This window comes from Eubalaena glacialis, chromosome 2, assembly GCF_028564815.1.
Source record: "Eubalaena glacialis isolate mEubGla1 chromosome 2, mEubGla1.1.hap2.+ XY, whole genome shotgun sequence".
Lineage (NCBI taxonomy): Eukaryota > Metazoa > Chordata > Mammalia > Artiodactyla > Balaenidae > Eubalaena > Eubalaena glacialis.
Window position 1 is genome coordinate 128,453,865 of NC_083717.1, and position 20,394 is coordinate 128,474,258.

General features: G+C 39.4%; 1 protein-coding gene across 2 annotated transcripts in view; it reads left to right on the forward strand.

Annotated features, from left to right (window-relative positions):
• Positions 1 to 20,394, forward strand: part of NUBPL (NUBP iron-sulfur cluster assembly factor, mitochondrial) — a 252,526-nt gene that overhangs the window by 177,187 nt on the left and 54,945 nt on the right. For both annotated transcript variants that reach the window (XM_061182427.1, XM_061182428.1), the window contains exon 7: positions 9,255 to 9,348. In XM_061182427.1, the coding sequence (XP_061038410.1) occupies positions 9,255 to 9,348 (94 nt within the window). The remainder of the gene's footprint in view (positions 1 to 9,254; positions 9,349 to 20,394) is intronic.

A 20,394-nucleotide genomic window follows, 5' to 3' on the forward strand; every position in this document is an offset into this window, starting at 1 on the left:
TGGAATCTTAACCACTGGACCACCAGGGAAGTCCCGTAAAGCTCATTTGTTCTTGGGGTTGTGGTAGCAGAAGTCTTCAGGGGCTTGGAGAATAGTGATGCTGCACCCAATTCTCTGGGAGACTTGGGAGCATGACTTGAGTCACACAGACCAGGATTTATATCCCAACTCCATCACTCAACCATCAGCCTGACCTTGGGCAATTGTCTTAACTTCTCTAATCCTGAATATTCTTATCTCTGTAAAATAAGAGATTATAATGCCCATTTTACAATGTTACGTAAATGTATATACCCTATAATAGGCTCTCATTAACTATTCATTTCCATTTGCACTCCTTTACCTGTTATCTGTAGACCCTTCTCCTCACCTCTTCCCTATTCACTAGCCAGTTCGACATGATGGCCTGTAAGACTCAAATGTAGGACTCCAGATCACAGGTAACTAGAGCTAAAGAAATAAGCTTGACTGGGACAGATCATCTCTAGCATGCAGTACTACACTGGGTAGACTGCTCTCCTGGAACATAGTGTCCCTCAAGTTCAGTAACATCTTTAAGAACCATCAAAACCATTGGACAATGACTGGGGCTCCATGCAGCTTCTATGGCAGCTACCATCCTGCTCCTTCAGGACCTTGAATCCTCCCAAGTACAATATTTTTTCTAAGGAATTTTTTAAAAAGAGTATTATGGTTTTATAGTTTTCCTAATTAAAGGGAGTACCACACATCTAAATATATTTTATAAACTGTCCCAGATTAAGTTAATAAAGTGATTTGTTACTCCTACTTAAAAAAAAATTCTGAAGCTTCAGCCTTTAGGTATATAGGGAGAGTTTTTATTTTTTAATTTCTTTTAGTAATTTTTAAAAATAAAAATATCATGATTCTCAGGCAACTTTGTGATATTTTAGGCCTTTTTTGGTAGCAGTCCTATCCTTCACTAACGTCTCCTTCCTGGGTGATGAACATCTGTGGCCTAAAGCAAGACTCTGGAGAACTTAGAGAGATGTTCTCATAATTAACTGAAATATTGTTACTTTTGTGATAACATCATTATTTTTATATTGTGAAGTTTTACTGTTTCAGTTGTACTATGGATTTACATGGGACGTGTGTGGGCTAGCCTGGGAATTGGATAATCTTTTAAACATTATTTTAGAAACTAGGTACCAAAGATTGACCCATATATCAACTTTTGGGTAAGAAGTCCTCTGTGAATTGATGCTATCTCCAGGTTGTCAGGGTCCGTCTTGCTCTATATCTCTGCTAGAACAATTAAGGAAATGTGAGATGATGATAAAGGGAAAGATAAAGAGTAAAGTTTCTCTTTCTTTCTTTCTCAAAACATTACTGCTATCACATGGGTTGGTAGTGCCTTTGGAGGGATCTAGTCAAGAAGTTTTCCACCCCCACCCCCTTTTCCTATGGAAAGGAAGAAATTTTTTTTTTTTTTAATAAATCTATTTATTTGTTTTTATTTATTTTTGGCTGTGTTGGTCTTCGTTGCTGCACACGGGCTTTCTCTAGTTGCGGTGAGCGGGGGCTACTCTTTGTTGCTGTGTGCAGGCTCTAGGCGCGCGGGCTTCAGTATTTGTGGCTTGTGGGCTCTAGAGCACAAGCTCAGTAGTTGTGGCGCACGGGCTTAGTTGCTCCACGGCACGTGAGATCTTCCCAGAACAGGGCTCGAGCCCTGCATTGGCAGGCGGATTCTTAACCACTGCGCCACCAGAGAAGTCCCAGAAAGGAAGAAAGTTGAAAATGGATTAGAGAACTTTCATCCAAAAAAAATGAAAATATTAGGGAAGAACTTTTAGGTCATTGTTGTAACTTAAATAATGTGTTTTCATCTTATAACTGGGTCAGCTGTTATCAAAATAGTCTCAAGGATAAGTTCATTATATTTTGTTGTGTCATTTATTTCCACAAGCCAGTAGGCCATCAACTCAAGTAGAAGTTTTTTTGTTATTCAGATTTTTATTGTGGTATTTATATTTAAATAATTTCACCTTTATAGCAATTTTCTTCTTGCAACCAAAATAAAATATTTCATGATTTTATGAATAAGTCACTGGGCAGAGCAAAAAATATGGTTCAGACTTAATCCTATTTTGTGTTCTATTTTAGATTTATATTTTATATAAAAGATACCTCACATGGCAAAAAATTTAATTTTAGTAGTATAATAAAATTGTAAGGAGCAATCCAAAAATGGGCAGAAGACCTAAATAGACAGTTCTCCAAAAAGATATACAGATTGCCAACAAACACATGAAAGAATGCTCAACACCACTAATCATTAGAGAAATGCAAGTCAAAACTACAATGAGGTATCACCTCACACCAGTCAGAATGGCCACCATCAAAAAATCTACAAACAATAAATGCTGGAGAGGGTGTGGAGAAAAGGGAACCCTCTTACATTGCACTGTTGGTGGGAATGTGAATTGATACAGCCACTATGGAGAAAGCTATGGAGGTTCCTTAAAAAACTAAAAATAGAACTACCCTACGACCCAGCAATCCCACTACTGGGCATATACCCTGAGAAAACCATAATTCAAAAAGAGTCATGTACCACAATGTTCACTGCAGCTCTATTTAGCTCTATTTACAAGAGCCAGGACATAGAAGCAACCTAAGTGTCCATCGACAGATGAATGGATAAAGAAGATGTGACACATATATACAATGGAATACTACTCAGCCATAAAAAGAAACAAAATTGAGTTATTTGTAGTGAGGTGGATGGACCTAGAGTCTGTCATACAGAGTGAAGTAAGTCGGAAAGAGAAAGACAAATGCCGTATGCTAACACATATATATGGAATCTAAAAAAAAAAAAAAAAGATTATGAAGAACCTAGGGACAGGACAGGAATAAAGACGCAGACGTAGAGAATGGACTTGAGGACACGGGGAGGGGGAATGGTAAGCTGGGACGAAGTGAGAGAGTGGCATGGACTTATATATACTACCAAATGTAAAGTAGATAGCTAGTGGGAAGCAGCCGCATAGCACAGGGAGATCTGCTCAGTGCTTTGTGACCACCTAGAGGGGTGAGATAGGGAGGTTGGGAGGGAGACACAAGAGGGAGGAGATATGGGGATATATGTATACGTATAGCTGATTCACTTTGTTATAAAGCAGAAACTAACACACCATTGTAAAGCAATTATACTCCAATAAAGAAGTTAAAAAAAAAAAAAATTGTAAGGAGCAACTTGACTCAGAATCAGTCAGTGGTTATCGATTGAACACTGAAAACTGGTTCATTAGAGAGGGGATTGGCTGTGGAAGGGGAGTCTGGAGATGTATAAAGAATGGGTTCTTCTGTCAGGAAGCTTACACTGAAGTTGGGGAGATAATTTTGTATAAAAATAATTACCCTAGAATTCTTAGAGCTTGAAGACCCATTCACACCTTGGAAATTAGTTGAACCAAAATCCTAGGAGCTTGGTAATTTGCCTGACAAATTTGTCCACGGGCCTGAGACAAGGTTAGCTGCATCTCGTACGCCAGTAGTGGCATGGTTTCATGTCTGGGATTCTGAGCAAAGCACAGATACACTGTTCTATTTGCTATTAGGGTTGAAACATGCCTAACAGTGGTTGGAGAACCAGGAAATCAGGGACAGGTAGCAGGACTTAGGTACAGGATAGAAGTAGCAACAGATACAGACCAGGCCAGACAGACAGAGTCAGACATCAGGACACTACCTTGAGATCTACTAATTATGAGTCAAGTAGGCATAAGAGTCAAAACCAACTATTCAGTGACTAATTAAGAGCAGACAGGAAGGAAAGAGGCAATGTCTGGCTCAGCCCAACTTCCTTTAAGAATTTGCCCTCTCACTGATGGAATATTCTAAGCATTATATGAATGGGCTGCCGGGACACAGCCCACTTTTAAATTACTCAGTCTAGATTTTGTCCCATTTCTCCTGCTTCGTGATTCCTCTTTTCATTCTTAAGTTACCTTTTTCTTGCCCTCAGGAGTCTTGGCCACCACTTTGGCTCCAGCAGGTTATAGCTCTGCCTCTCTTTCTTGGCAGTGCTTTTCCTCCCTGATTCCACAGGGGCCCAGGGCCCACCCCTGCTGATATTGTTTTCACCTGGCTCACATTGGCCTTGCTAGCAGACCTGGGATAGCTGGGACACTCTGCCTTTGCTGTGGAAAAGCATATGTTGACCCTGTGGTACTTAAACGTGGCCTGTGTGGTGCTGATGATGGAGTCCGCTACCGTGGAGGCTGACTGTGGTACACTGCTCCCGCCAGCTGAGAAGCCAAAAATGGAATGCATCTTATGGGCCCTTTCTTTTCAACACTTACAACTCAGCCACTTTGCACTTGTGCTCCTGGCATCCTCTGGAGCAAGGCCTGATAGCTGCTGCTTTGGTCAGCTTCTTAATAGAAGTATCCATGGAAGAAAGTGGTCCACCTTCTTTACCCATTCATAGCACCACACTCTTCATAACTGATGTCCTGATGTCTTCATAACCTTATCTGTCCAAATATAAGACACACTTTTATCTCCCAGTCATTCCTCAGAAAAGAGGGAATTGCCTTTATTTGAGTTTTTGAGTTACCCTCAGATTATTGGCATTATTCTGAATATAAAATACAAAGTATTGTTTGGAAAAGACATATTGGCCTAAAATTACCCTAGTCAGTGCTAGTTTGGAATATTTTCCCTGTGTAAGGTTGACAAGAAAGAAATAAATATAATTTAACAGAGATTTAGTAATTATTTTTTAAAATAAATTTATTTATTTATTTGTGGCTGCGATGGGTCTTTGTTGCTGTGCGTGGGCTTTTTCTAGTTGTGGCGAGCAGGGGCTACTCTTTGTTGCGGTGCACACGCTTGTTACAGAGCATGGGCTCTAGGTGCATAGGCTTCAGTAGTTGTGGCATGTGGGCTCAGTAGTTGTGGCTCACGGGCTCTAGAGCACAGGCTCAGTAGTTGTGGCACAGGGGCTTAGTGGCTCCGTGGCATGTGGGATCTTCCCGGACCAGGGCTCGAACCCGTTTCTGCTGCATTGGCAGGCAGATTCTTAACCACTGTGCCACCAAGGAAGTCCCAGTAATTATTTCTGATAGCATAAACTTCAAGTGTTGGTTGTCTTAATAAAGAAAGAAAAGAGCAGTAAAAAAAAGCAATACCATAAGTTGTGCTGTTATAGCAATTACAAATTCATATTTATAGGACACATGAAAAAACAGCTGTTCTAATGTTATCTCAATGGCTTTGGACAAAAGCTCAGTGACTACATTATATCAATACTTGATTCCAGAAGTCCTGTATCTCAAAGACTTTAGAGGGGAATAAAGGTTATGTACTACTGTGTAAAAGAGGCATCTTGCACAAAGCCTCTGTTGGCAGACTCAGGTCTGAATGCTGCCCATAATCTGTACCTCATCCCAGCCTTCACAATTGCCCTGACCACTGGATTTTATTTTATTTTTTTACTCTCCCATTATGCTGTTTATATCCCCCTTTAGATGTAATGCACATATTCGATTTCCTGGCTGCACTGCTGAATTCTCTGCTGCAGCACTGCCTCTTTATCCACAGGGCATCTCTGAACTACCTTGGTAACTCCACTTCTTGACTGATTCAGTCTGTTCTGCTGGGATCCTTTGAATCTGGAGCCTGAGAGGGAGCCAAGAAGGTTTTACTAGAGGTGGGGTTACCTTGAGGCTAATGAAGCTTAAGTTCAGGGTTCCACACTGTCATGGGCTCCTAAGAGATGCTGGGAGTTGTAGAGTGTTCTCAGTGGAGAGAGGAAGCCGGTTGCAGTCAGGAAGCATTTGTATGTAAGCATTTCTGTTGTTCAAGAGACCTCAGAGAAAGGAACTTGAATCTCTAAGGCTCCAGCATTTTATGATGATTTCTTGTACATTCTAAATAAATATTTACTTTTGTACCAAATTTTGCATTCCTAACTGCATTCTAATTCTTAGAGAAGACCACCCAAATTGTATATGTTTCAGGCCACACAAAATCTGGATCGGTCGCTTGGTTTTACTAAATGAGATACCTGGGTGTTTTGCTAGTACTTATTTCTCTACATTTAGTAATAAATAATTTATATGCGTAAACAAACACTGAGTAGAATCTAGAGAATCCCTAAATCATTCTAAAATCAATGCTTTGGTGATTATTTTGCAAGAGAACTGGAACTTCCTGGCAGCCAGTATATTTCAATATTAATATTAGTGAATGCTCTAAAACTGGAACTCAGATACTGACTTCAGTTCAGTTCAAGTCTGCAAGCCTTTGTGAAATGCCTACTATGTGAGATGAAGGTGTTGGTCCAGGTTTCTTTTTTTTTCCCCCAGAAAGTTTGAATTCAGTTTGAGTCGTTTGAAATTAATTGCCTTAACAGTGATATATTTTTAGTTCCTTGGAACCATAATAGCAGTTCTCTTTAAAGAAATAAGAAATTGGAGCCAATGTGATAAATATGATTAAATGCCAAGGAACCACAATGATAAATTGTTGGCACCAGTCATTTGATGTCCTCTGAAACAAAGAGACTTGTCAGTCTGCCAGTGCTAGGAGTTTCAATGCAGAGGATATAAAATGAAAAGTATCCTTTATCTTTTTTGTAAATAGTTTCATAGATGATGGCCATGGGTAACTTAGGGGTAACTATTTTTCAAACCAAGAAACCCTATATTGAAAACGAACTACTTCATGTTCATCATTTCATCATTCTCTTAAAATGTGTCATTAAATCAGTGTCAAGTACTTGTGTTTGAGAAATATTATAGAATTCCTAAAAGACATGTCAGTATATAATGACATATACGGATAAATGTGTTGAAGAAGGACACATTCAGAGAAGGAAAGAGACTGATGGTTGGGGGAGTGCTATTTTAGAAAGGCTGTACTGCCTTCCTAGCTATTCCTTGAATGCTCCAAGCATATCCCCATCTCAGGTCCTTTGCACTTGCTATTGCTTCTGCCTGGAATGCTTTCCGAGAATTGCATCAGTTATTTTTCTCATTTCACTCCAGGCTCTGACCACCCTGTCGAAAGTAGCATCTTCTACCACTCTATTCCTTTTCCCTCTTCTTCATGTGTTCCTCACCATCGGACCTTGGGAACTGAAGAGACTCAAAGAAATTCTTTGATAAATCCTTAGCTGTCTGAACTCTTACTACTTGCCCTCTGAAATTCAGGAATTGAAGATTTTAAAACTATCTCTTTTTTTTTTTTTTAATTTTATTTTTTGGCCATGCCGTATGGCATGTGAGATCTTAGTTCCCCCTCCAGGGATCGAACCCATGCCCCCTGCGTTGGAAGCACGGAGTCTTAACCACTGGACCACCAGGGAAGTCCCTAAAACTGTCTCTTGCTATTTGATCTGGATATATCCAAATCAGGAACCAAGTAATTTTGTATAGTAAGGGATACTTGTTTCTTTGTAGTGCTTGTCTTTGATTTGCTTGTCTTTCTGCCTGTTTATCTACCTGTCTTCCTCACTAAAACGTTAGTTGCCTGGTGGCTGGGACTTTGTTTTTTTCACTGCTGTATCTTCATCACCTGGCACAGTGCCTGGCATCAATTCTCAGTAAATATGTGTTGAATAAATGTGTTAATACATGAATGAATCCATCTGACCCAGTATCATCTAAATTTTAATTTTAAAAATATGTGATTATATGGAAAAGGCTTATTTCACATTATTAAGTTTTAAGAAGCAGGATATGGGATTATATACACAGTATGATTTACATTTACATTTAAAAATTTTTGGATCTTTGCATGTGTTTATTCATTCATTCCTTGAAAGAAAACTTATTGAGCATCTCCTATGTATCCATTCTTTGTTATGTATTCTAAGTCATCTACAGTTTCATAAGAAGACAGATACTGAAATAACAGTAAATGAATGCCATCTTTCCCCTTGCACTTCAGCTATGTTGATCTTTCAGCTTCTCTCACTAACTTCTTTGCACAGGTTATATCGTTATGTGCTTAATATCTGTCTCCCTCTGTATTGTAAATTCTGTGAGGCTAAGGACCATGATACCATTTAATTATCAATACCTAGCTCAATGCCTAATATATAGTAGGTACTCAATAAACATTTGTTGGGTGAATGAATGAATGAATGAACAAACGATTAGAAGAATTGTTCCTACATAGTAAGAACACCATATCTAATCTTTAATGGAAGTTATGGGAAGTAAATTTCAAGCTACAATCTAAAGAATGAGGAGGAATTAGCAAGTGAAGAAGACCAGGCAGAGGTTCTGAAGCTAAAACTTAGATTTTATCCTAAAAGCAATAGAAGAGTTTTAAGCAAAAAAGTGGCATTATCAAACCAATTTTCACTGGTGTTAGGAACACACTGTATGGGCAGTGCTAGACCAGAGAGATTGGTTGGGAGACTTTAGTGATAGATGCCTGTGGCCTATGTTTGGTTCTCGGCCATGCAGAAAGAGAGACGTGGATACATTTGAGAGATTTTTAGAAGGCATAATCAGTGACTGGGGATAGCGAGGGAAAGGGAACAGTTAAGTATTACCCCAAGCCTTTGCATTAGGTAACTAAGAGGATCCTAGGGCCTTTCACTGAAACTGGGGACTCAGAAGGAAGAACCACCTGAGGAGAAAAGAGCCTGAGGTACCCTTGAGCCCTATCTAATTGAGGCTGAGCATTAAGGACTTGGTTAAACAGCTGAATTTTCTAGATATAGATACTTAGAAAAGTGCCTGAAAAGAAATAATCAAAATGTTAATTTGGAACTCTAGTTATATTTCTAAAATTTTCTTATTAAGTTTTGGTTTTCATTATTAGTGTGTTTTATGAAGGAAAAATAATAAACTTAAAAAAATTATATTAAGATCTGCTATAGAAACACTGTACCAAAAACCACAAAGGACAAAAAGCTAAGACCTCCTTAGGTAAAATACGGGCTATTTTCAGTGAAAATAAATGAGTGGTCCTGAATAGAAGTCCATTGTGCAAGGGGTTCACCATTATGGTATGTGTGTGTTTTGCGGTGTCATTTGAAAATTTAACCTTATCGGTCAGAAAAGGTCTGCTAGAGGCAAAGATTGTTTCTTATTCATTCATTTATCAGCATTTACTGATAAATGAGCATTTACTTGAGCATTTACTAATGGCTCAAGTGAAAGCTATTATTTTAGCTTTGTTATTAATTCATTTATTTTTGTTTATATCACTATTCACCACAATTGTTTATACAGTGATGTTATTTGTGTCATCTTGGTTTTTAGGTAGATTGGGGTCAACTGGACTATTTAGTTGTTGACATGCCACCAGGAACTGGAGATGTGCAGTTATCAGTCTCACAGAATATTCCTATTTCAGGTAACTCTTTTTTTTTTTGTAGTAAAATTGCTTCACAATGTTTTGTTAGTTTCTGCTGTACAATGAAGTGAATCAGCTATATGCACACCCTTATCCCCTCCCTATTGGAACTCCCTCCCACCCCCCCATCCCACCCATCTGGGTCATCACAGAGCACCAAACTGAGCTCCCTGGCTATATAAGGTTTCCACTAGCTATCTATTTTACACATGGTAGTGTATTTATGTCAAACCTAATCTCCCAGTTCTTCCCACCCTCCCCTTACCCCTGTGTCCACATGTCCATTCTCTACGTCTACATCTCTATTCCTGCCCTACAAATAGGTTCATCTGTACCATTTTTCTAAATTCCATGTATATGTGTTCATATACGATATTTGTTTTTCTCTTTCTGGTTTACTTCACTCTGTATGACAGACTCTAGGTCCATCCACATCTCTACAAATGGCCCAATTTCATTCCTTTTTATGGCTGAGCAATATTCCATTGTATATATGTGGCACATCTTCTTTATCCATTTATCTGTCAATGGACACTTAGGTTGCTTCCATGTCCTGGCTATTGTAAATAGTGCTGCGATGAACATTGTAGTCATGACTCTTTTTGAATTGTGGTTTTCTCAGGGTATATGCCCAGCAGGGGATTGCTGGGTCATATGGTAGTTCTATTTTTAGTTTTTTAAGGAACCTCCATATTGTTCTCCCTAGTGGCTGGATCAATTTACATTCCTACCAACAGTGCAAAGGGTTCCCTTTTCTCCACACCCTCTCCAGCATTTATTGTTTGTAGATTTTTTGATGATGGCCATTCTGACCGGTGTGAGGTGATACCTCATTGTAGTTTTGATTTGCATTTGTCTAATAAATAGTGGTGTTGAGCATCTTATCATGTGCCTCTTGGCCATCTGTACGTCTTCTTTGGTGAAATGTCTATTTAGGTCTTAGGCCCATTTTTTAACTGAGGTGTTTGTTTTTTTGATATTGAGCTGCATGAGCTGTTTATATACTTTGGAGAGTAATCCTTTGTCCATTGATTCATTTGCAAATATTTTCTCCCAAACTGAGGGTTGTCTTTTCATCTTGTTTATGGTTTCCTTTGCTGTGCAAAAGCTTTTAAGTTTCCTTAGGTCCCATTTGTTTATTTTTGTTTTTATTTTCATTACTCTAGGAGGTGGGTAAAAAAGATCTTCCTGTAGTTTATGTCAAAGAGTGTTTTTCCTATGTTTTCCTCTAAGAGTTTCTTTTTTTTTTTTAACAACTTTATTGCTTTACAATGGTGTGTTAGTTTCTGCTTTATAACAAATCGAATCAGCTATACATATACATATATGCCCATATCTCCTCCCTCTTGAGTCTCCTTCCTACCCTCCCTATCCCACCCCTCTAGGTGGTCACAAAGCACTGAGCTCATCACCCTGTGCTATGCGGCTGCTTCCCACTAGCTATCTATTTTACTTGCAGTACTGTATATATGTCCATGCCACTTTCTCACTTCGTCCCAGCTTACCCTTCCCACTCCCCGTGTCCTCAAGTCCATTCTCTACGTCTGCATCTTTATTCCTGTCCTGCCCCTAGGTTCTTCAGAACCATTTTTTTTTTTTAGATTCCATATATATGTCTTAGAATACAGTATTTGTTTTTCTCTTTCTGACTTCAGTCTCTGTGACAGACTCTAGGTCCATCCACTTCACTACAAATAACTCAATTTCGTTTCCTTTTATGGCTGAGTAATATTCCATTGTATATATGTGCCACATCTTCTTTATCCATTCATCTGTCGGTGGACACTTAGGTTGCTTCCATGTCCTGGCTCTTGTAAATAGAGCTGCAATGAACATTGTGGTACATGACTCTTTGAATTATAGTTTTCTCAGGGTATATGCCCAGTAGCGGGATTGCTGGGTCGTACAGTAGTTCGATTTTTAGTTTTTTAAGGAACCTCCATTCTGTTCTCCATAGCGGCTGTATCAATTTACATTCCCACCAACAGTGCAGTGTAAGAGGGTTCCCTTTTCTCCACACCCTCTCCAACATTTATTGTTTGTAGATTTTTTGATGATGGCCATTCTGACTGGTGTGAGGTGATACCTCATTGTAGTTTTGATTTGCATTTCTCTAATGATTAGTGATGTTGAGCATCCTTTCATGTGTTTTTTGGCAATCTGTATATCTTCTCTGGAGAAATGTCTGTTTAGGTCTTCTGCCCAGTTTTCGATTGGGTTGTTTGTTTTTCTGATATTGAGCTGCATGAGCTGCTTGTATATTTTGGAGACAATCCTTTGTCAGTTGCTTCATTAGCAAATATTTTTTCCTGTTCCAAGGGTTGTCTTTTCGTCTTATTTATGGTTTCCTTTGCTGTGCAAACGCTTTTAAGTTTCATTAGGTCCCATTTGTTTATTTTTGTTTTTATTTCCATTTCTGTAGGAGGTGGGTCAAAAAGGATCTTGCTGTGATATATGTCATAGAGTGTTCTGCCTATGTTCTCCTCTAAGAGTTTTATAGTGTCCAGTCTTATATTTAGGTATTTAATCCATTTTGAGTTTATTTTTGTGTATGGTGTTAGGGAGTGTTCTAATTTTATTCTTTTTCATGTAGCTGTCCAGTTTTCCCAGCACCATTTATTGAACAGGCTGTCTTTTCTCCATTGTATGTTCTTGCCTCCTTTGTCATAAATTAGGTGACCATATGTGCGTGGGTTGATCTGCAGGCTTTCTATCCTGTTCCATTGATCTATATTTCTGTTTTTATGCCAGTACCATACTATCTTGATTACTGTTGATTTGTAGTGTCGTTTGGAGTTGGGGAGCCTGATTCCTCCAGCTCTGTTTATCTTTCTCAAGATTGCTTTGGCTTTTCGGGGTCTTTTGGTTTCCATACAAATTGTAAAATTTTTTGTTCTAATTCTGTGAAGAATGCCATTGGTAGTTTGATGGGGATTGCATTGAATCTGTACATTGCTTTGGGTAGTATAGTCATTTTCACAATATTGATTCTTCGAATCCAAGAACATGGTTTATTTCTCTGTGTGTTTATGTCATCTTTGATTTCTCTCATAAGTGTTTTATAGTTTTCTGATTACAAGTCTTTCACCTCCTTAGGTAGGTTTATTCCTAGGTATTTTATTCTTTTTGTTGCAATGGTAAATGGAAGTGTTTCCTTAATTTTTCTTTCTGATTTTTCATCATTAGTGTATAGGAATGCCAGATTTCTGTGCATTAATTTTGTATCCTGCAACCTTACCAAATTCAATGATTAGTTCTAGTAGTTTTCTAGTGGCATCTTTAGGATTATCTGTGTATAGTATCATGTCATCTGCCAACAGTGACAGTTTTACTTCTTCTTTTCCAATTTGTATTCCTTTTATTTCTTTTTCTTCTCTGATTGCCGTGGCTAGGACTTCCAAAACTATGTTGAATAAGAGTGGCGAGAATGGACATCCTTGTCTTGTTCCTATCTTAGTGGAAATGCTTTCAGTTTTTCACCATTTAGTATGATGTTGGCTGTGGGTTTGTCATATATGGCTTTTATTATTTTTAGGTAGGTTCCCTCTGTGCCCATTTTCTGGAGATTTTTTATCATAAACGGGTGTTGAATTTTGTCAAAAGGTTTTTCTGCATCTATTGATATGATCATATGGTTCTTATTCCTTAATTTGTTAATATGGTGTATCACGCTGATTGATTTGCATATACTGAAGAATCCTTGCATTCCTGGGATAAATCCCACTTGTTCATGCTGTGTGATCATTCTAATGTGTTGCTGGATTCTGTTTGGTAGTATTGAGGATTTTTGCTTCTATGTTCATCAGTGATATTGGTCTGTAATTTTCTTTTTTTGTGATATCTTTGTCTGGTTTTAGTATCAGGGTGATGGTGGCTTCGTAGAATGAATTTGGGGGTATTACTCCCTCTGCATTTTTTTGCAGGAGTTTGAGAAAGATGGGTGTTAGCTCTTCTCTAAATGTTTGATAGAATTAGCTTGTGAAGCCATCTGGTCCTGGACCTTTGTTTGTTGGAAGATTTTTAATTACTTTTTCAATTTCATTACTTGTGATAAGTCTGTTTCTATTTTCTAATTCTTCTTGGCTCAGTCTTGGAAAATTGTATCTTTCCAAGAATTTGTCCATTTCTTCGTGGTTGTCCATTTTATTGGCATATAGTTGTTTGTAGTAGTCTCTTATAATCCTTTGTATTTCTGCAGTGTCAGTTATGAATTCTCCTTTTTCATTTCTAATTTATTGATATGCATCCTCTCCCTTTTTTTCTTGTTGAGTCTGGCTAAAGGTTTATCAATTTTGTTTATCTTCTCAAAGAACCAGCTTTTAGTTTTATTGATCTTTGCTATTGTTTTCTTCATTTCTGTTTTATTTATTTCTGATCTGATCTTTATGATTTCTTTCCTTCTACTGACTTTGGGTTTTCTTTGTTCCAATTTCTCTAGTTGCTTTAGGTGTAAGGTTAGATTGTTTATTTGAGATTCTTCTTGTTTGTTGAAGTGAGAATGAATTGCTATAAACTTCCCTCGTAGAACTGCTTTTGCTGCGTCCCATACGTTTTGGGTCATCGTGTTTTCACTGTCATTTGTTTCTATGTATTTTTTAATTTATTCTTTGATTTCTTCAGTGATCTCTTGGTTATTTAGTAGCACACTGTTTAGTCTCCATGTATTTGTGTTTTTTACAGTTTTTTTTCTGTAATTGATTACCAATCTCATAGTGTTGTGGTCAGAAAAGATGCTTGATTCAATTTCAATTTTCTTAAATTTTCTGAGGCTTGATTTGTGACCCCAGATGTGATCTATCCTGGAGAGTGTTCCTTGTGCACTTGAGAAGAAGTGTATTCAGCCACCTTTGGGTGGACAGTCCTATAAATAACAATTAAGTCCATCTTGTTTAATGTATCATTTAAAGCTTGTGCCCTTATTTATTTTCTGTTTGGATGATCTGTCCATTGGTGAAAGTGGGGTGTTAAAGTCCCCTACTATGATTGTGTTACTGTCGATTTCCCCTTTTATGGCTATTAGCATTTGCCTTATGTATTGAGGTGCTCCTATGTTGGGCGCATAAATATTTATAATTGTTATATCTTCTTCTTGGATTGATCCCTTGATCATTATGTATTGTCCTTCCTTATCTCTTGTAACAGTCTTTATTTTAAAGTCTATTTTATCTGATACGACTATTGCTACTCCCGCTTTCTTTTGATTTCCATTTGCAGGGAATATCTTTTTCCATCCCTTCACTTTCAGTCTGTATGTGTCCCTAGGTCTGAAGTGGGTCTCTTATAGACAGCGTATATAAGGGTCTTGTTTTTGTATCCATTCAGCCAGCCTGTGTCTTTTGTTTGGAGCAGTTAATCCATTTACATTCAAGATTATTATCGATATGAATGTTCCTATTACCGTTTTCTTAATTGTCTTGGGTTTGTTTTCATGGGTCTTTTTCTTCTCTTGTGTTTCTTGCCTAGAGAAGTTCCTTTAGCATTTGTTGTAGAGCTGGTTTGGTGGTGCTTAATTCTCTTAGCTTTTGCTTGTCTGAAAAGCGTTTGATTTCTCTGTCGAATCTGAATGAGATCCTTGCTGGATAGAGTAATCTTGGTTGTAGGATTTTCTCTTTCATCACTTTAAGTATATCCTGCCACTCCCTTCTGGCCTGCAGTTTCTGCTGAAGAATCAGCTGATAACATCATGAGGATTTCTTTGCATGTTGTTTTTTGCTTTTCCCTTGCTGCTTTTAATATTTTTGCTTTGAATTTAATTTTTGTTAGTTTGATTAATGTGTGCCTTGGTGTGTTTCTCCTAGGGTTTATCCTGTATGGGACTCTCTGCACTTCCTGGACTTGGGTGACTATTTCCTTTCCCATATTAAGGAAGTTTTCAACTATAATCTCTTCAAATATTTTTTCAGACCCTTTCTTTTTCTCTTCTTCTTCTGGGACCCCTATAATTTGAATGTTGGTGTGTTTAGTGTTTGCCCAGAGGTCTCTGAGATTGTCTTCAATTCTTTTCATTCTTTTCCCTTTATTTTGCTCCTTGGCAGTTATTTCCACCATTGTCTTCCAGCTCACTTATTTGGTCTTCTGCCTCAGCTATTCTGTTATTAATTCCTTCTAGTGTATTTTTCATTTCAGTTATTTTGTTGTTCATTGCTGTTTGTTTGTTCTTTAGTTTTTCTAGATCTTTGATAAACATTTCTTATATTTTCTCAATCTGTGCCACCATTCTATTTCCGAGATTCTGGATCATCTTTACTATCATTACTCTGAATTATTTTTCAGGTATGTCACCTATTTCCTCTTCATTTATTTGGTCCTGTAGGTTTTTACCTTGCTCCTTCATCTATGACATATTTTTTTGTCACCCTCCCCCCCGCCTTTTTTTTGATGGGTGGGATAGTGTTCCGGTCTTACTGCTTGTTTGGCCTGAAGCTTCCAGCACTGGAATTTGTAGGCTGTTGGTTAGAGCTGGGTCTTGGTGCCGAGATGAGGACCTCCGGGAGACCTCACTCAAATGAATATTCCCTGGGGTCTGAGGTTGTCTGTTAATCCAGTGGTTCAGGCTTGGAGCTCCCACTGCAGGAGCTCTGGCCCAACCCCGGGCTCACAAACCAAGATTCCGCAAGCTGTGCAGGGTGGCAAAAAAAAAAAGAAAAGAAAAAAAGGAGCAGAACAATAACAAAGAGTAAAAAATAAGATTGGAAAACTAACAGATATATTAGAAAGAATAAAAAAGTAAAACTATAGTTGAAACAAGTGGAAGGTAAAACAGAACCACAATAGTAAAAAAAGAGGGGAGGAAAAAAAGCCAGAAAACGCCTTGGCTGTGGGGGGCGGGGCTTAGGCGGGGGGTGGGGTTTAGGCGGTATGTGGGGCCTATGCTTAGGACCCATGGGGCTGGAAAAGGCCCTGGGGGTGGGGTAAGGGTTGGAGGTTAGGCTCAATGCAGCAGGAGGGGCCCAGGAGTGCCTCTGGCCTTGGAGGTTGGAGGACCAGGTCCAGGACCCCAGCAGGTTCACTGGGCCCGAGTGGGCGGGGGAAACTCTAGGCACTTTCACCCCTGATCCTCCTATCCCTAAGGGCCCCTTCCCATTGGCGTTTCTTCTTCTCCACACGACCCCCCATGCCTCTTGGAGCCACGCGGCCACAGGAGGCCCCAGGAGGCAGAGGACCAGGCCTGGACCCCCACAGCTGGAGGGGACCTTGCAGAATGAAGGACCAGGCCCAGGAGCCCAGCAGGCTTCCTGGGGCCTGAGTGGGCAGGGGAAACACTAGGCACACTCCCGCCGATCCTACAAGCTCCCCAGGTTCCCCAGGGGGTCCCGTGTGGGAACCCCTCCCCCCTCCCAGCCACCCCTCAGGGGCGCCGGTCCTGTCTGGCCTCCACTTCTCCTCATCCCTCACTCCCCCTACGTCCTACCCGGTCACTCAAGGGTTCCTCCCCGTCTCCTTGGGCATCAAGGTCCCCACCAGTGTCCGCAGGTGCCCTAGTTGTGGGGAGATGTGAACTCTGCATCTTCCCGTGCCGCCATCTTGACTCTGCCCCCCTATTTCAGGTAATTCTTAAAGTTTAAATTAACTTATGCTATCTTTGATGTTTTGTTATTGCCATACAGAAAAACACACTCCATGACAGACAAACATTTTTATGTCTTAAAAAACATTAAATTTTTTAAATTAAAAAACATATAAATTTACCTTTAGAGATCTGATTCATGAACTAAATTTTTCAAAATATTGCCAGAATGAACATGTTTACAATACATAAAGACACTTTGAAAAGGTGGTGATGTAATCTGTGTTCTAGAAAAGAAGTAGTGCTTAAGTATTGTTTAGGTAAAACATGGCTCTTTGGTTCATAGCTCTCCAGCACTTCTAGCATACTGCCTGATATGTGGCAGGCACTCAGTAATAGTTTATTGAGTAAATGCTGAATAAGAATATATATTGGGAAAATTTGGCTTTTTGATAAATACAACTATGGGAAAATTTTATATCCTGCTAATTAGTTAATGTTAAAGTTGAGAGCAGTAAACATTAGTTTACATCAAATGCACAATACTTCAGTATGGTAGTGGATATCTTTTTTATGCTATGGATTTTAATATTAGTATTAGTTTTTACGTTGAATCTGTTTGTAAGGATTTTCCTAGATCCCAATGGAGAAATAGTTGTAAATCTCTTATATACATATGAGGACTTTGGGGGAAATAATGCAATTTTTAAATGTCTTTTTAAATCAGTTATTTATTGGTAATAAATAACCAAGAGATGTCACTGACAATCATCAAAAGGTTTAGAAATTAAGTATTTGATAATATATACACATTGTTTGGAAATATGATTATAATGTCACTAATAATTATGTGTATTTTTGATGTTTTAGATAGATTTATAACCTTTCTGAAGTCTGAGGCTTTTTCATTGTTGAGGCGAATTGTAAAGCATGAGATGGGGGTAAAGTGAAGTAACATAGGAAAATAATTCATCCTTTTTGTAGTAAGTGTTCTATGTAGTCTGCTTTTTTTTTAAAGTAGTTTTGGGACTTTTGTATTTTTAAATATTAAGAATGGTCACTAAGGCGGCCGGCGGCAAAGAGCCTGAGCTGGAGGCCTCCCCAGGGCCTCACCCGGCTGTCTGGTAGCCCAGGAGAAGGAAGAAGGAGAAAGGAGGCTCATGGATGTGGCAGCCCCTGCCCACGGTGGGGAGAGATACTTGAGACTCCTGGTGGTGGCCACGTGCAGCACCTGGTGGCTGCTGACTTTGCTGCTAGAGCGCACCTGCTGGCCGGTGGGTCCTGAAGTCCAGGCCACCTGGCGGCTGCCGGACTGCCACGCACTCTTCTTGTTCTTCCTGGTGGTGGTGCGGGCAGGCCGCTCGAAGCCACCAAAATCCAGGTGCGTGAGCACCAGCAGCTCGTCAAAGATGTTCTGCAAATTCTCCCCAGCAGGCAGGTACAGGCAATTCTTGGAATACTGAGCTGAGGAGATCACGCCCAGCCTGAACTCCCCTGAGTGGCTCTTGAACTTGAACTTGCCGAAGCGGGCATTGTTGATTCGCAGGAAGTTCTTCGTGGACTGAACAAGCTGCAGGTTCCTCTCCTGGAAGTTCTCTGGATCAGCCGTGTGGCTGACAAGGTCTTGGTGCTCCGGGCAGGTGTCAGGGCTGAGCCTCGAAGGTGGGAAACCTAAGTTCAGGACATTGGACCACCAGAGACCTCCTGGCCCCACATAATATCAATCGGCGAGAGCTCTCCCAGAGATCTCCATCTCAACGCTAAGACCCAGCTCCACTCAACGACCAGCAAGCTCCAGTGCTGGACACCCCATGCCAAACAACTAGCAAGACAGGAACACAACCCCACCCATTAGCAGAGAGTCTGCCTAAAATCATAATAAGTTCACAGACACCCCAAAACACACCACCAGACATGGTCCTGGCCACCAGAAATACAAGATCCAGCCTCATTCACCAGAACACAGGCACCAGTCCCCTCCACCAGGAAGCCTACACAAGCCACTGAACCAACCTTACCCACTGGGGCAGACACCAAAAACAACGGGAACTACAAACCTGCAGCCTGCGGAAAGGAGACCCCAAACACAGTAAGTTAAGCAAAATAAGAAAACAGAGAATTACACAGCAGTTGAAGGAGCAAGGTAAAAACACACCTGACCAAACAAATGAAGAGGAAATAGCAGGCTACCTGAAAAAGAATTCAGAGTAATGATAGTAAAGATGGTCCAAAATCTTGGAAATAGAATAGAGGAAGTACAAGAAACGTTTAACAAGGAACTAGAAGAACTAAAGAGCAAACAAACAATGGTGAACAACACAATAAATGAAATTAAAAATTCTCTAGAAGGAATCAATAGCAGAATAACTGAGGCAGAAGAACGGAGAAGTGACCTGGAAGATAAAATAGTGGAAATAACTACCGTAGAGCAGAATAAAGAAAAAAGAATGAAAAGAATTGAGGACAGTCTCAGAGACCTGTGGGACAACATTAAACACACCAACATTCGAATTATAGGGGTCCCAGAGAAGAAGAGAAAAAGAAAGGATCTGAGAAAATATTTGAATAGATTATAGTTGGAAACTTCCCTAATATGGGAAAGGAAACAGTCAATCAAGTCCAGGAAGCACAGAGAGTTCTATACAGGATAAATCCCAGGAGAAACATGCCAAGATACAAACTATCAAAAATTAAATACAAAGAAAAAATATTAAAAGCAGCAAGGGAAAACAACAAATAACATACAATGGAATCCCCATAAGGTTAACAGCTGATCTTTCAGCAAAAACTCAAAACTCTGCAAGCCAGAAGGGAGTGGCAGGACATATTTAAAGTGATGAAAGGGAAGAACCTACAACTAAGACTACTCTACCCAGCAAGGATCTCATTCAGATTCGACGGAGAGATTAAAACCTTTACAGACAAGCAAAAGCTAATAGAATTCAGTACCACCAAACCAGCTGTACAACAAATGCTAAAGAAATTTCTCTAGGCAGGAAACACAAGAGAAGAAAAAGACTTACAATAACAAACCCAAAACAATTAAGAAAATGATAATAGGAGCATACATATTGATAATTACCTTAAATGTAAATGTATTAAATGCTCCATCCAAAAGACATAGACTGGCTGAATGCATACCCAAAAAAGACCTGCATATATGCTGTATACAAGAAATACACTTCAGATCTAGGGACACATCCAGACTGGAAGTGAGGACATGGAAAAGAGATTCCATGCAAATGGAAATCAAAAGAAAGCTGGGGTAGCAATTCTCATATCAGACAAAATAGACTTTAAGATAAAGACTAGTACAAGAGACAAAGGAGGACACTACATAATGATCAAGGGATCAATCCACGAAGAAGATTTAACAATTGTAAATATTTATGCACCCAACATAGGAGCACCTTAGTACATAAGGCAAATGCTAACAGCCATAAAAGGGGAAATCGACAGTAACACAATCATAGTAGGGGACTTTAACACCCCGCTTTCACCAATGGACAGATCAACCGAAATGAAAATAAATAAGGAAA